Here is a 14,274-nt window from a genome sequence, read left to right as displayed (position 1 = left end):
GATTCCAGGAAATGGAAGGGTAGCTCCGAGGCCTTGGATCAAGGGCTCTCCAACTTTTCAACCTCTCTTTCACACTCTTTTCTCTTGTTCTTCACTGTCTCTCTTCACCTTCTTTCTTCCCACCGTTTCTTCCCTTCCTCTCTTCCTTCACTACCCTTCCCTCCCTCCCGTTCCTCCTTCCTCCCTTCCTTATTCTCCTCCTTCCCTACCTCCTCTCCCTTTTTCCCCTCCTTCCCTATCTCCTCTCCCTTTCTACCCTCCTTCCCTACCTCCTCTCCCTTTGTCCCCTCCTTCCCTACCTCCTCTCCCTTTGTCCCCTCCTTCCCTACCTCCTCTCCCTTTGTCCCCTCCTCCCCTACCTCCTCTCTTTTTGTCCCCTCCTTCCCTATCTCTCTTTTGTCTCCTCCTTCCCTACCTCCTCTCCCTTTCTACCCTCCTTCCCTACCTCCTCTCCCTTTGTCCCCTCCTTCCCTACCTCCTCTCCCTTTCTCCCCTCCTTCCCTACCTCCTCTCCTTTTCTACCCTCCCTCCCTCAGGCCCTGGAAAGTAGGGTAAATATTAAGTATTTCAGGTCCAGCTGATGAGTTACCAACCATCACGATCTTCAGCTACGGGGATAATCTGATGGTTTTAAAAGACTGTGTAAAATTTAGCCGGGATTTGTGTACGAAAAAAGGTGCTTGTTTTGCACATTTACTATGATTGTGTTTTTAAAGGTGTAGGGTCCCTTTAATGATGGCACAATAAATCTTTACTGGAAGATGCCACTGAGAACTTATATCAGCCAGCAAGAGAAAACAGCACTGGAATTCAAGGCAACAAAGGATCGCTTCAGCTTGTTACTTTGCAGTAATGTGTCAGGCGATTTTAAATGTCAGCCCAGGTTTCCCTCAGTTGAGAGCCAGGTCCAGAAACCTGTTCAACTGGCAAGGCTATTGCCAGGTGAAGGCTTTGAAGATATGCAGGAAGATGTAGGTGGATAACAGACAAGGATGAAGAATATGCAGAGAAACAGCCAACACTGCAGCAGTTACGTGAGCAATTCAGTATTAGTGATAAGCTCTATAACGAAGTGAATGACCCAGAAATCAATGCTGTGTTGTAGATGGGATCAAGGTCAAAGCAGTGCAAAGGTCAGGTGCGTAAACAGGGCCAGCATGAACGCTGGTACTTGACTCAGGCAATGCGATGTTGCCTAAATGTGATACTGGGTGTGAAAGAAAGTTTGTGGGCATGCCAAGGTAAAGTACAGCCCCAGGAGGAAGGAAAACAGACACTAATATTCCTGATCGACTATGTTCTTTTTTTTTTTTTTTTTATTAAAAACTGGTACGGGAAGAGGGGCAGCTCCAAGGAGAAACAAGGAGAAACTATACCCCCTCCAGATTCAATAGTACCCTTGGTGTGGCAAATAGTGCTGATGTTACCTGGAAACCAATGCCTACCCTACCTGGTATAACAGAAGCCCAATTTTGTCAGGATGGTACCTCTAGAATCAACCATGTCAGGCTCAGCCAACAAGAAGCAGGCGATCAGAAATGCCAAGTCTTACCCTTTTGGCAGTCACCTCCCAGTACCGAAAGGCAGCTCCAGAAAAACTTTCATCACCTAAGAACATGAATGGCCACCCACCAGGGCCCAAAGGGCCACTCAGCACATTACCAGATAATTAAATTTTCATGGTAAACAGCACTACCACCAAGGTTCTCAGTGTAAAGGGAGGGATAACGATCCAATCTCTCTGTGCTCAGGAGCCGAAATTCACTAGAATTTTTTTTTTTTTTTAACAAATCGGCCGTCTCCCACCGTGGCAGGGTGACCCAAAAAGAAAAAATCCCCGAAAAGAAAATACTTTCATCATTCAACACTTTCACCTCACACATAATCACTATTTTTGCAAAGGTGCTCAGAATACAACAGTTTAGAAGCATATACGTATAAAGATATACAACATATCCCTCCAAACTGCCAATATCCCAAACCCATCCTTTAAAGTGCAGGCATTGTACCTCCAATTTCCAGGACTCAAGTCCGGCTATATAAAATAACCAGTTTCCCTGAATCCCTTCACTAAATATTACCCTGCTCACACTCCAACAGCTCGTCAGTTCCCAAATACCATTCGTCTCCATTCACTCCTATCTAACACGCTCACACATGCTTGCTGGAAGTCCAAGCCCCACCTCCTCCAAAACCTCCTTTACCCCCTCCCTCCAACCCTTTTGAGGACGACCCCTACCCTGCCTTCCTTCCCCTACAGATTTATATGCTCTCCATGTCATTCTACTTTGATCCATTCTCTCTAAAGGACCAAACCACCTCAACAACCCCTCTTCAGCCCTCTGACTAATACTTTTATTAACTCCACACCTTCTCCTAATTTCCACACTCAGAATTTTCTGCATAATATTTACACCACACACTGTCCTTAGACAGGACATCTCCACTGCCTCCAACCGCCTCCTCCCTGCAGCATTTACAACCCAGGTTTCACACCCATATAAGTATTAGTACCACTTATACTTTCATACATTCCCTTCTTTGCCTCCATAGATAACGTTCTTTGCCTCCACATACCTCAATGCACCACTCACCTTTTTTCCCTCATCAATTCTATGGTTAACCTCATCCTTCATAAAGCCATTCGCTGATATGTCAACTCCCAAATATCTGAAAACATTCACTTCTATACTCCTCCTCCCCAATTTGATATCCAATTTTTCTTTATCTAAATCATTTGATACCCTCATCACCTTACTCTTTTCTGTGTTCATTTTTCAACTTTCTACCTTTACACATACTCCCAAATTCGTCCACTAACCTCTGCAATTTTTCTTTAGAATCACCCATAAGCACAGTATCAGCAAAAACTGTGTCACTTCCCATTTTGTATTTGATTCCCCATAATTTAATCCTACCCCTCTCCCCAACACCCTAGCATTTACTTCTTTTACAACCCCATCTATAAACATATTAGCCCTTTCAGGGTTTCCTATGTACTTGTACGGCTTACGCGCCAGGGTTTTTGACGTACTAGTTAGCATAAATTCTAGCGCCTTCAAATCTCGCAAGAAAATGCTGGTAGGCCTAGATGTGAGAGAATGGGTGTGTGGTCGGTGTGCGCAGTAGAAAAAGAAGCTGGGACCCAGTGGTGTATTGTGGGAACGCCATTTTAGTAGACCTTATTCACCATGCCTCGCGGTAAGAAGCTCCTCAGTCCTCGGCGAATTGGGACACTTTTGTTCCTCAGTGACAGTTCTAATACATATGGAAGTGCCAGTGAAGATGAGTTTCAAGGTTTTGGAGAGGTTGTGACCTAAACTAATGACCATAATACCGGTAGTAGTGAGGAAAACCCAGACGACCCTCTGGGTTTTCCTCTGCTGCTGGGCCGTCTTGTTCATGTTCACTTGTACGAGAATCAAAGAGGAAACTCCTATTTTCCCAAATCCCGGACTCAGATGTGAGCATTGGTGATGATAGTGATAGTGAATATGAACTACAAGCTCTTGAAAACAGTTCCAATAGTGATAGTGAAGTGGAATTCTCCATTGAAGCGTCAGCATATACGACAATATATGCTCTTTGGTAGTGTGCCATATGCTATTCCAAGGGGAAGGAGTACATCCAGTGGCTGTAGAACAGGAACAGATAGTGAAAATGAAGATGATAGTGTTGCAATTGTGATGGAAAATGTGCATGGTGGTGGTAGTGGTGGTGCCGGCCGTGAGGCACCGGCAGTGGGCCATGTTGCCACCCACGCCGTTGCCTCAGCTGATCTACAACAAAGGCCACCATCCCCCACCCACCCACCACACCAGCCTCCACAACCACAAACTCCACAACCACCTGTCAATGTCCAGTACCCACCAGCAGACGCACCTGGGATTGGCAGGAAGCTGCCAATTTTGTTCCAAATCCCCATCAGTTTGATGAAAGCCAAAGTGGAATACAGCCATGTTGTACACTGGGGAACAATGCCAGTGAACTGGAAGGTTTCGAGTTATTCTTTGACGAACCCCTGATGGAAATTATCGTCAGGGAAAGCAACAGATACTACGAGTACACCATGGCAAACACAATACTTTCACCAAAATCACGTCTACACAAGTAGGAGACAACTATGGCTGAGATGTATCTTTTCTTTGCCACAATAATGCTTATGCCACATGTGTATAAGCACAGTGTGAAATTATACTGGTCAACAAACCGATTGCAAACCCAGGTTTCAGTGATATAATGGGAGTGAATCGATTTGTGCTATTACGTATGCTTCACTTCTCAGACAAAACCAGGCCTAACAGAAGTGACAGGTTATACAAGATTAAGAATGTGTTTGTGTATCTGAAAGAGAAATTCAATATTTATTTTTATCCCTTCAGGAAGCTTGTATTGACGGGTCTCTGATTCTGTTCAAAGGAAGACTTTCTTTCAAGCAGTACATACCAAGCAAGAGGAAACACTTTGGTATAAAGTTTTGTGTTTTGTGATTGCTACAGTGGTCTTGTATTGGATATTATTGTGTACACTGGAAGTTATACATTGCAAAATACTAGAAAGTTATTGGGCATCTCTGGTGATGTAGTTAGAACAATGATAGAACCATACCTTGGTAAGGAGCATATATACTGATAACTGGTACACAAGCCCCTCACTCAGTGATTTTTTGCGAGTGAACATGACAGATGTGTGTGGCACAGTGCATGCAAATCGTAAACATATGCCCAGGTTTGACACTGGCACTCGTAGAGGTGAGGTGCAGGCGTTTGCTGCCAGTGACATCATGGCATTTCGGGGGCATGACAAACGAGATGTCACACTGTTGTCATCAGTTTACCCTAACGAAATGACAAACACTGGCAGGCAGCATAGAGACAGCAATGAACCCATTCTAAAACCTGCAGCGGTGATTGATTACACCCTCAATATGCGCTCAGTGGACAAATGTGACATGCAGATTGGGTTTGCTGATTGTGTTCGCAAGAGTTGTAATTGGTACATAAAACTCTTTTTCTATCTTCTGGACATTTCCATGCTCAATGCTTATAATATGTATAAGATGAGGACCAGAAACAAACCACCATACACAACAGCAGCGGCAGCGGCAGCAGTGACTTCCAAGCTCCGTACTTTTCTCCAACTACCAGAGCCACCAATGCTCCTATGATGACCTAGTTACAAGCAAAACTGCACTACCCAACATAGCACCCAGAATGACCAAAGATTACCAACAGTGAAACCTACAAATCGAAAATAATAGAGATCAAAGGAAGACTGCACACAAACCGAAAGCAACACCCCGCTGCCAGCCGAACAACGTAACCCTAAGCTTTGTATACTACAACTTCTTCTTAACTACAACAATTCCTGTAGTATTATGAGGCGCAATCTAAGAGGAAACAGCACCAAGGCCAGCAAGAAAACACCGAAAAATCAACTATTCAACAAGTGTAGCCAGGAGGACGCCGGCTCAGCAACCACCCCACTCACCACTGCTCAAGGCGACACCACAACAATAACAACAAACATGGCTGCCACCAGCCCATCCTTCCCTCTCTTCCCAGGATTCAACCTACCAAGTAGTCTCTCAGGTATGACCAACGATCCAGATACCCTAAAAACATGCATCTCCAACTTAGCTATTGAAAATATGAATCTTCGAGAGACGCTAACAAAATCCTCAGTCTTGAACAAAAGTTAACAACACCAGGAATGACTAACTGTGACAAGACCATCCAAACAGTCATAGATAGCCATACCCAACAAATAATATCTCTTAATACAAAGGTTGAAGAAGCAGTAAAAGAATGGAAGAACAACTTAGATAACCAATTCAGTGATTACTTTGCTCTCCAAGAAGATAAAACTGAAGATAAACTATCGGACGCAGTAATAGTTAACAGTCCACTTTTTCCCAGTGATATGAACCAAACAAACAGTAAAGAAATTACTCTGCAGATCATAAAGGACCAAACAAGTGTTATTGTACCAGAGTCTGAAATAAAAGAAGCCAGGTTACTAGGATCCCATGGTAGAAAAAGTGTTATGCTTAGATTCCACTCACATGACAGGAAAAAAGACTTAATTATTGCATCTATTAAAGTAAAGAAAGAGGTATACATAAACGAGTGTCTTACCAAAAAACGTCAGAACCTCCTGTATAGAGTCAGGAAACTTAAGCGGGGAAAATAACGACACAATACACCAATGCTTCACACGGGATGGGAAAATTCTTGTTAGGAAAACAAATGTAGGTCAACTGTACACAATCACGAACGAGAATGATCTATCACCATTTCTCAGGGATACTAATCTTAGAGAATAACTAAACAATGTCCAACTTAAAAGCCTACGTAGTGTAGTGTATGTTTTGCTCCATTATTGTTCAAATTTCATTGTGCAATCTCTTAGTAATTAAATAATCAACTACCTCATTTTGTGATTTTACTAGTAAGCATAAGTCACCTTATGTGATTTTGTTATTTACTATTGTTCACTTAAACATTAGCTGAATTGATACTTTCTCTGTCCATATTACTACCTCATATTTTTTTAAATACTATCAATTGATATTACTTACTAAAATTAATAATTATCATTTTCACTAAAATTTCAATTTACTCTTAACATTTTTGACATTTAATAACCATTACTTGTCTAATTACCTTTACCTGTTTTAATACCACATTTACTATCTTAGATTACTCTTAATTACCTTGTACTGCCATATAACCTCAAGTATAACTACCAGTGCAATATTGAATGAAATAAACATTACTTTTTCACTTTTTTTGTAATCATTATTACTTACTAAAATTTTATTAAACACCATATTTACTACCAGTCAATTTTACTTTTGTACATTAAACATTATCTTATACTTTCCATAACATTTTGTTGCCAAATTTTCAAGTTTGTATATTCAACCCCAACCTTTATATTATCCATTGTACCTGTGTACCTGTCTACCATCTTACTATCATATTATAACCAAGACATTACCATTGTTATTTTTTTACTATTATTCTTTTGGTACTTTAATTGTGAATTTTATTTTGTCAATTTAAATCTAGTTATACTCTTGATCTTGTCAACAACCTATACCAGACTCTAGTGCAATTGCAAGTACCATTTCAAATTGTTTTTTTATATTATAAGTTTATATTATAATTCCTACCATCTGTCCATTTAACTTTGTTTACCATTACTTAATTTTAGTCCCTTGTATATTTTCTCCTTTATTTTAGCTTTATATAACTACCCTAGTTTATATATTCACAATTGTTAAAATAATCAAGGTGCTATTCTCAGGTGCTAAAGTAGAATAAGTTCACAATTTTGCCATTATATTCCAAAGCTCATTTATTTGATTACCACTTTATTGTTCACCACAACCTATATTAGTCCCTTTTATATTATAATTTTATACTATAATTCTAACTTTAAAAAATTACCTTTATAGTACTACCTACTATCATATTCCGAAGCTCCATTATTTGATCACCACTTTATTTGTATTAGTCCCTTTTATATTGTCTCCTTTATTTTAGCTTAAAAAAAAAAAAACTACCTTAGCTCATTATTTTACATTTGTTAAATAATTCAGGTGCTATTTTTTAGCTTAAGACTATTTACTTTGTTTTATACTTAATTCTAACTATAGATTCACTACAAATCTTATGATTACAAGCATTGATCCTGATACCAACCTCTTATTTAATGACTTAAATGAATCAAACAGTTACTGTAATTACTACACTGCAGAACAATCAAAGGCACTTCTCAGTGCCAACAAAACTATATTTAACTACAATATCAGATCTTTAAGCAAGCATTACGATGACCTCATAGCATTACTAAATTCCTTACATGCCAATATGTCCATCATTACACTAACTGAAACCTGGCTAAAGCCTGATAGTACAGATGTCTATGCCATTCCTGGTTACACAGCCATACACAACTGTAGGCCAGACCAACAAGGGGGTGGCACAGCCATATACTACTCAGACCAACTAGAATGTATCACTAATACTTGCACAAGGGATGAACATGGGGAATATATAATAGCTAAATTCAAATCCAAATACCTACAAAAACCTCTCACATTGATAAACATCTACAGAGTTCCACAGTCAAACATTAGCCAATTTAGTCAAAACCTAGGAAGTATGATAACTGATGCACGCATGAACAAAGATCACTTACTACTCTCAGGTGACTTCAATATAAATCTCCTGCAAGACCAGGACCCACACGTTACTGAATTCACAAACACAATGAGTAACTATGTTACTACCAACAGTAACAAAACCTACAAGAGTTACAGAGACTAGTGTTTCCCTACTTGACCACATCTGGACCAACACCATATCCCCTTTAAAATCAGGCATAATTACAGATAATACCACAGACCACTACCCTACTTTCCTCATAACAACTCTTGGTAAACTACCCCAAGACACTACTAAAGTCACCTTCAGACTTCACAATGAGGCAGCCATTAATAACTTCACAACAGCAGTAGCAAACATTGATTGGCACACTGAGCTAGAAATCTATACAGATATTGACAAATGTATTAATAATTTTCTAAAAAAGACCCAATACCTCTATAACAAGCACTGCCCTAAAAAAACTAAACAGATGACAGCTAAGAGACTGAACAGTCCCTGGCTAACACCCAGCATTCTCAAATCCATAAATACAAAACACCAATATGAAAAACAGTACAGAATGGGTCACATAACCAGAGACCAAACAAAACGTTACTCGTCAATCCTAACCAGCCTGATAAGAAGGGCAAAAAAATTGTATTATGAGAACAGATTATCCAACTTACGAGGTGATATAAAAAAGACCTGGAAAACCCTATCAGAAATTCTGGGAACAAAAAAGATATCACGAAATAGCGAAATAAAATTAGCAAAATCAGATGAACCCCAACTCCCACCAACAGAAACAGCAAACAGACTCAATGATTTCTTCTCCACTATAGGACAAAACCTTGCCAATAAAATCCCAAGCTCAGATACCCCACCAAATGACTACCTCACCGGCAACTACCCGAACACACTGTTCCTAGCTCCGACTAACCCATACGAAGTCTCCCTTATTATCAACACACTAAAAAACAAGGCAGGAGATTTAAATACCTTACCACTCTTTATATACAAAAAACTGTCACAAGTGCTATCACCAATCATTGCAACACTCTTTAACAAATCCATTGAATCCTCCACCTTCCCTACAGTACTCAAAATAGCAAGGGTCACCCCGATCCACAAAGGAGGAGACCAAACAGAGTTGAATAACTATAGGCCAATATCCAACTTACACCCTCTCTCAAAAATCTTCGAAAAATTAATTCATAAACGAATCTACTCCTACCTTATCTCCCAAAACATACTCAACCCCTGCCAATTTGGATTCAGGCCTAATAAAAATACTAATGATGCTATTATACACATGCTAGAACATATATACACTGCAATAGAGAAAAAAGAAGTCCCACTGGGGATCTTCATTGACTTACGTAAAGCTTTTGATACAGTTGAGCATGACTTGCTCCACGTAAAATTGTCACACTATGGTATAAGAGGGCACTCCCTCAACTACCTCAAGTCATACCTCAGCAACAGAAGCCAATATGTGTACGCAAATGGGGCAAACTCTTCTGCGCAACCAATTACAGTTGGTGTCCCACAGGGAAGTGTCCTTAGCCTTCTTCTCTTTCTCCTATGCATAAATGACCTTCCAAATGCTTCGCAATTACTCAAACCCACACTATTTGCAGATGACACTACATACGTCTTCTCTCACCCGAGCCCAGTCACGCTAGCCAATACTGTAAATACCGAATTACAGAAAATATCTACCTGGATGAGGACTAACAAACTTACACTAAACATTGACAAAACCTACTTCATTCAGTTTGGTAACAGAGCTACAGATGTCCCTCTTAACATAATGATAAACGGATCACCTATCACAAAGCTAACAGAGGGAAAATTCTTAGGAACCCACCTTGATAATAGACTCAAATTTCATACACATATACAACAAATTTCTAAGAAAATTTCCAAGACTGTAGGCATACTATCGAAGATACGGTACTATGCTCCACAGTCAGCCCTCCTGGCCCTATATCACTCTCTTATTTACCCCTATCTCACTTATGGAATTTGTGCATGGGGCTCAACAACAATTAACCATCTCAGACCACTAATTACCCAACAAAAGGCTGCAGTTAGAATGATGATAAATTCTCACTACAGGCAGCACACTCCACCAATATTCAATACACTAAACCTACTCACCATACAAAACATCCATACTTATTACTGCACCTATTACATACATAGAACACTTAACTCTGATATTAACCCTCCCCTCAAACATCTCCTTGCCAACCTCAACAGAACACATGACCATAACGCAAGGCACAGATCACTCTTTGATGTTCCTCGTGTCCATCTCACACTATGCAAAAACTCAATGCACATAAAAGGCCCTAAAATCTGGAATTCATTACCTGTAAATATAAAAGAAACCCTACCTGTTTATAAATTCAAGTGTCTTCTCAAAGATCACTTACTCACCCAAAACCAAATAAATACTGAATAACTGAACCTTATAAATTGTATATCTTAAATGTTTCTCACAATTATATCACATAAATGTTAAACCTAAAACCCAATCTAACTTTATTATTTTTTAAATACACTACCTAACAGAATACTCCATACGACTGAATGTACAACAATGCATGCAACCATATGACCTGTCTTTGTAATACTCATTTGTGCTTTATAGTTATCTGTTTACAATAATGTATTATCACTGATTTCATCATTGCTTAGTTAATTTTAAGCCAGCCCGTAATGCTATGCATAGTATAAGTGGCTTTGGCATGCTGCTCTTATGACAAATTCTGTTTGTCTGTCATCAGACAAATAGTATTCAAGTACCAAGGAACAATACCTGCAATAGAAAACCGCCCACTAAATTATCAACAACTACCTTCTCGTCTGAAGCATGGTGATCACTTCCTAGTAAAACTGCCTGCTACTGCTTTCGAGAAAAAGGCTCAGAAGAGGCGTTACGTCTGTGCACATAAAAAAAAAACGCCCACAACAATGCAGAGACACTCGTTTTATGTGAGGAGTGTAAAACACCACTGTGCATGACACCATGTTTCAAAGACTCCCACAGGCTGCAGAACTTCTAGAAACATTTCCTGTGACTGTATATGTGTATATAAAATATAGAAAAATAGTAATAAACAACATTTCATATCGTTTGTGTAAACAACAATTATAAACAATATAAGGACAACAGTGTTTGTGCAGTTATTGTGTAGTAAATAAAGAGAAAAAACTTACAAAATAGTGCTCATATTAGTCTCACAGGCCATAAAAGTTACTTGAAAAAAAAAAAAATAGAAAAAAATACCAAAAAACTAAAACTAAAACCAGGTGACCAGCAGTTGGCAATGTTACCATATGCCGGTCATTTTCCATCAACTTTACGCCTCCATAGCTCGTTAAGTATTGCTAGTGAAAATTTTTTGTTTAGCCTATAAGATTTAAAAAAAAAAAAAAAAAACTATCTTTTCATAAGAATTTTTTTTTTTTTTTTTAAATTTTGGCGACCCTGAGAACAAGTCTGGGAGAGGGCCTGTCGACCCTGAAAGGGTTAAGCAACCATGGTGACATTACACATCCTTGTCTAAGACCTACTTTTACCAGGAAGTAGTCTCCCTCTCTTCTACACACCCTAACCTGAGCCTCACTGTCCTCATAAAAACTCTTTACAGCATTTAGTAACTTACCACCTATTCCATATACTTGCAACATCTGCCACATTGCTCCCCTATCCACTATCATATGCCTTTTCTAAATCCATAAATGCAATAAAAACTTCCCTACCTTTATCTAAATACTGTTCACATATATGCTTCAATGTAAACACCTGATCTACACATCCCCTACCCACTCTAAAATCTCCTTGCTCATCCGCAATCCAACATTCTGTCTTAACTCTAATTCTTTCAATAATAACCCTACCATACACTTTTCCTGGTATACTCAAACTAATTCCTCTATAATTTTTACAATCTCTTTTGTCCCCCTTCCCTTTATATAAAGGGACTAAACATGTACATGCTCTCTGCCAATCCCTAGGTACCTTCCCCTCTTTCATACATTGATTAAACAAAAATACCAACCACTCCAACACTATATCCCCTCTGCTTTTAACATTTCTGTCATGATCCCATCAGTTCCAGCTGCTTTACCCCCTTTCATTCTACGTAATGCCTCACGCACCTCCCCCACACTTACATCCTGCTCTTCTTCACTCCTAAAAGATGGTATACCTCCCTGGCCAGTGCATGAAATTACCGCCTCCCTTTCTTCATCGACATTTAAAAGTTCCTCAAAGTATTCTCGCCATCTACCCAATACCTCCATCTCCCCATCTACTAACTCTCCTACTCTGTTTTTAACTGACAAATCCATTTGTTCCCTAGGCTTTCTTAACTTGTTTAACTCACTCCAATATTTTTTCTTATTTTCATTAAAATTTCTTGACAGTGCCTCTCCCACTCTTATCATCTGCTCTCCTCTTGCACTCTCTTCACCTTTCTTTTACTCTCCATATACTCTACTCTTCTTATAACACTTCTGCTTTGTAAAAACCTCTCATAAGCTACCTTTTTCTCTTTTATCACACCCTTTACTTCATCATTCCACTATCCCCAAATAAAGAGGCCAAATGGAGAGGGGAGAAGAAAGGTTAGGAGTATTCAGATTCAATCTGAGGAGACACGAGGTTGAATACCTTGGCTCAATAGCCCCTTCACCACACCAAGGGACCCATCCCTGAAGGGATGCTGATTGACAAGACTGGTTATTCTCCTTGCTTACCTATTAGCACTTGATAGGCTTCATTTATGCTCTTTCAGTGTGAGCTGTGTATTAAATACTCTTAAGTAGCATTACTTTTACAAGGAAAGCAAATAAAAAATAAATCATTAATATATCTTTTTATTTATAATATAATCATACAAGAACAATCACTAGCTTGGCTATATTTATAATATAATCATATAAGAACAATTGCTAGCTTAGCTATATTTATAATGCAATCATACAAGAGCAATCGCTAGCTTAGCAAAGTATTAACTATGAAGGTTCCAGGATAATTAGCTAGGAATGATCAACAGTGATGTAATATTCAACAATCCTGGCAATACACCAGCATTTGGTACAATGCAGGAGCAGTGAACTTACCAAGTTCAACTCAAAACCACCCAAGCATACCTGTGCCCAAACGCACTGTGCAGTACAACATAGCGAAAAGCCCAAAATAACCAAAGCCCCCACGCATACGTTTCTTGGGATCTACAAAAAATAAATAATTCTTTATTAATAATAAATAAATAAATATATATATCACACTTCACATACAATGCATTCATGGAAACAAATGGAAATACTGCAGTTTAACTGGGACTCGAACCCAGGCCCCCCAGCTCTCCGTAAGTAGGGAACTAGAGATCTGATGTTTTAGTGCACTACATCACCATGACAACTTTGGGCACCCTGCAGGATCACTAGCCATGTTTGCACTCAAAGCTGGGCACATTAGGGAAATGGACCTCAGCAATTTCATTCTTCTCTTTTATGTCCATTCTTTAGCAGTACAAATATTAATGCATTCAGAGAAATGAGTGCTCTATGCAGAGACATACTGCAGTACACTGCAGTAATTGGTGTACTGTACATACAAGGGGCTTTTAAAATACAGTGGACCCCCGGTTAACGATATTTTTTCAATCCAGAAGTATGTTCAGGTGCCAGTACTGACCGAATTTGTTCCCATAAGGAATATTGTGAAGTAGATTAGTCCATTTCAGACCCCCAAACATACACGTACAAACGCACTTACATAAATACACTTACATAATTGGTCGCATTCAGAGGTGATCGTTATGCGGGGGTCCACTGTATATGATTGAAGGATGAATCACTTAAATTACAAACTGTCATACCTCCTGTGTAGTATCCAAGAGCATAGGCAATCCGACCAACGCACCACACAGCTCCTCCTACAGCGCTCACCACAGGATTATAGAGGCCTCCCAAGAGCAACAGCGTCAGGAATGTTGGGTAATTTTCAAGACTGTAAAAAGAAAAATTACTTTCACAACTTGATTAAAGTGCAAGCTCCTATGTACAAAATTCAAAATTATGCAATTAAATTTAGTAA

General features: G+C 39.3%; 1 protein-coding gene across 2 annotated transcripts in view; it reads right to left on the bottom strand.

Annotated features, from left to right (window-relative positions):
- Positions 1-13,035: 13,035 nt before the first annotated feature.
- The window catches only part of LOC128702838 (glutathione S-transferase 3, mitochondrial), an 87,563-nt gene continuing 86,324 nt past the window's right edge, over positions 13,036-14,274 (bottom strand). For both annotated transcript variants that reach the window (XM_053797267.2, XM_053797266.1), the window contains 2 exons: positions 14,057-14,187; positions 13,036-13,406 (listed from right to left, as the gene is read on the bottom strand). In XM_053797267.2, the coding sequence (XP_053653242.1) occupies positions 13,306-13,406; positions 14,057-14,187 (232 nt within the window). In that variant the 3' untranslated portion in view covers positions 13,036-13,305. The remainder of the gene's footprint in view (positions 13,407-14,056; positions 14,188-14,274) is intronic.

The sequence above is a fragment of the Cherax quadricarinatus genome, chromosome 82 (genome assembly GCF_038502225.1).
Source record: "Cherax quadricarinatus isolate ZL_2023a chromosome 82, ASM3850222v1, whole genome shotgun sequence".
In the NCBI taxonomy this organism is placed as follows: domain Eukaryota; kingdom Metazoa; phylum Arthropoda; class Malacostraca; order Decapoda; family Parastacidae; genus Cherax; species Cherax quadricarinatus.
Note: the sequence above shows the minus strand (reverse complement) of the source record. Positions and strands in the feature narration are given on the sequence as shown.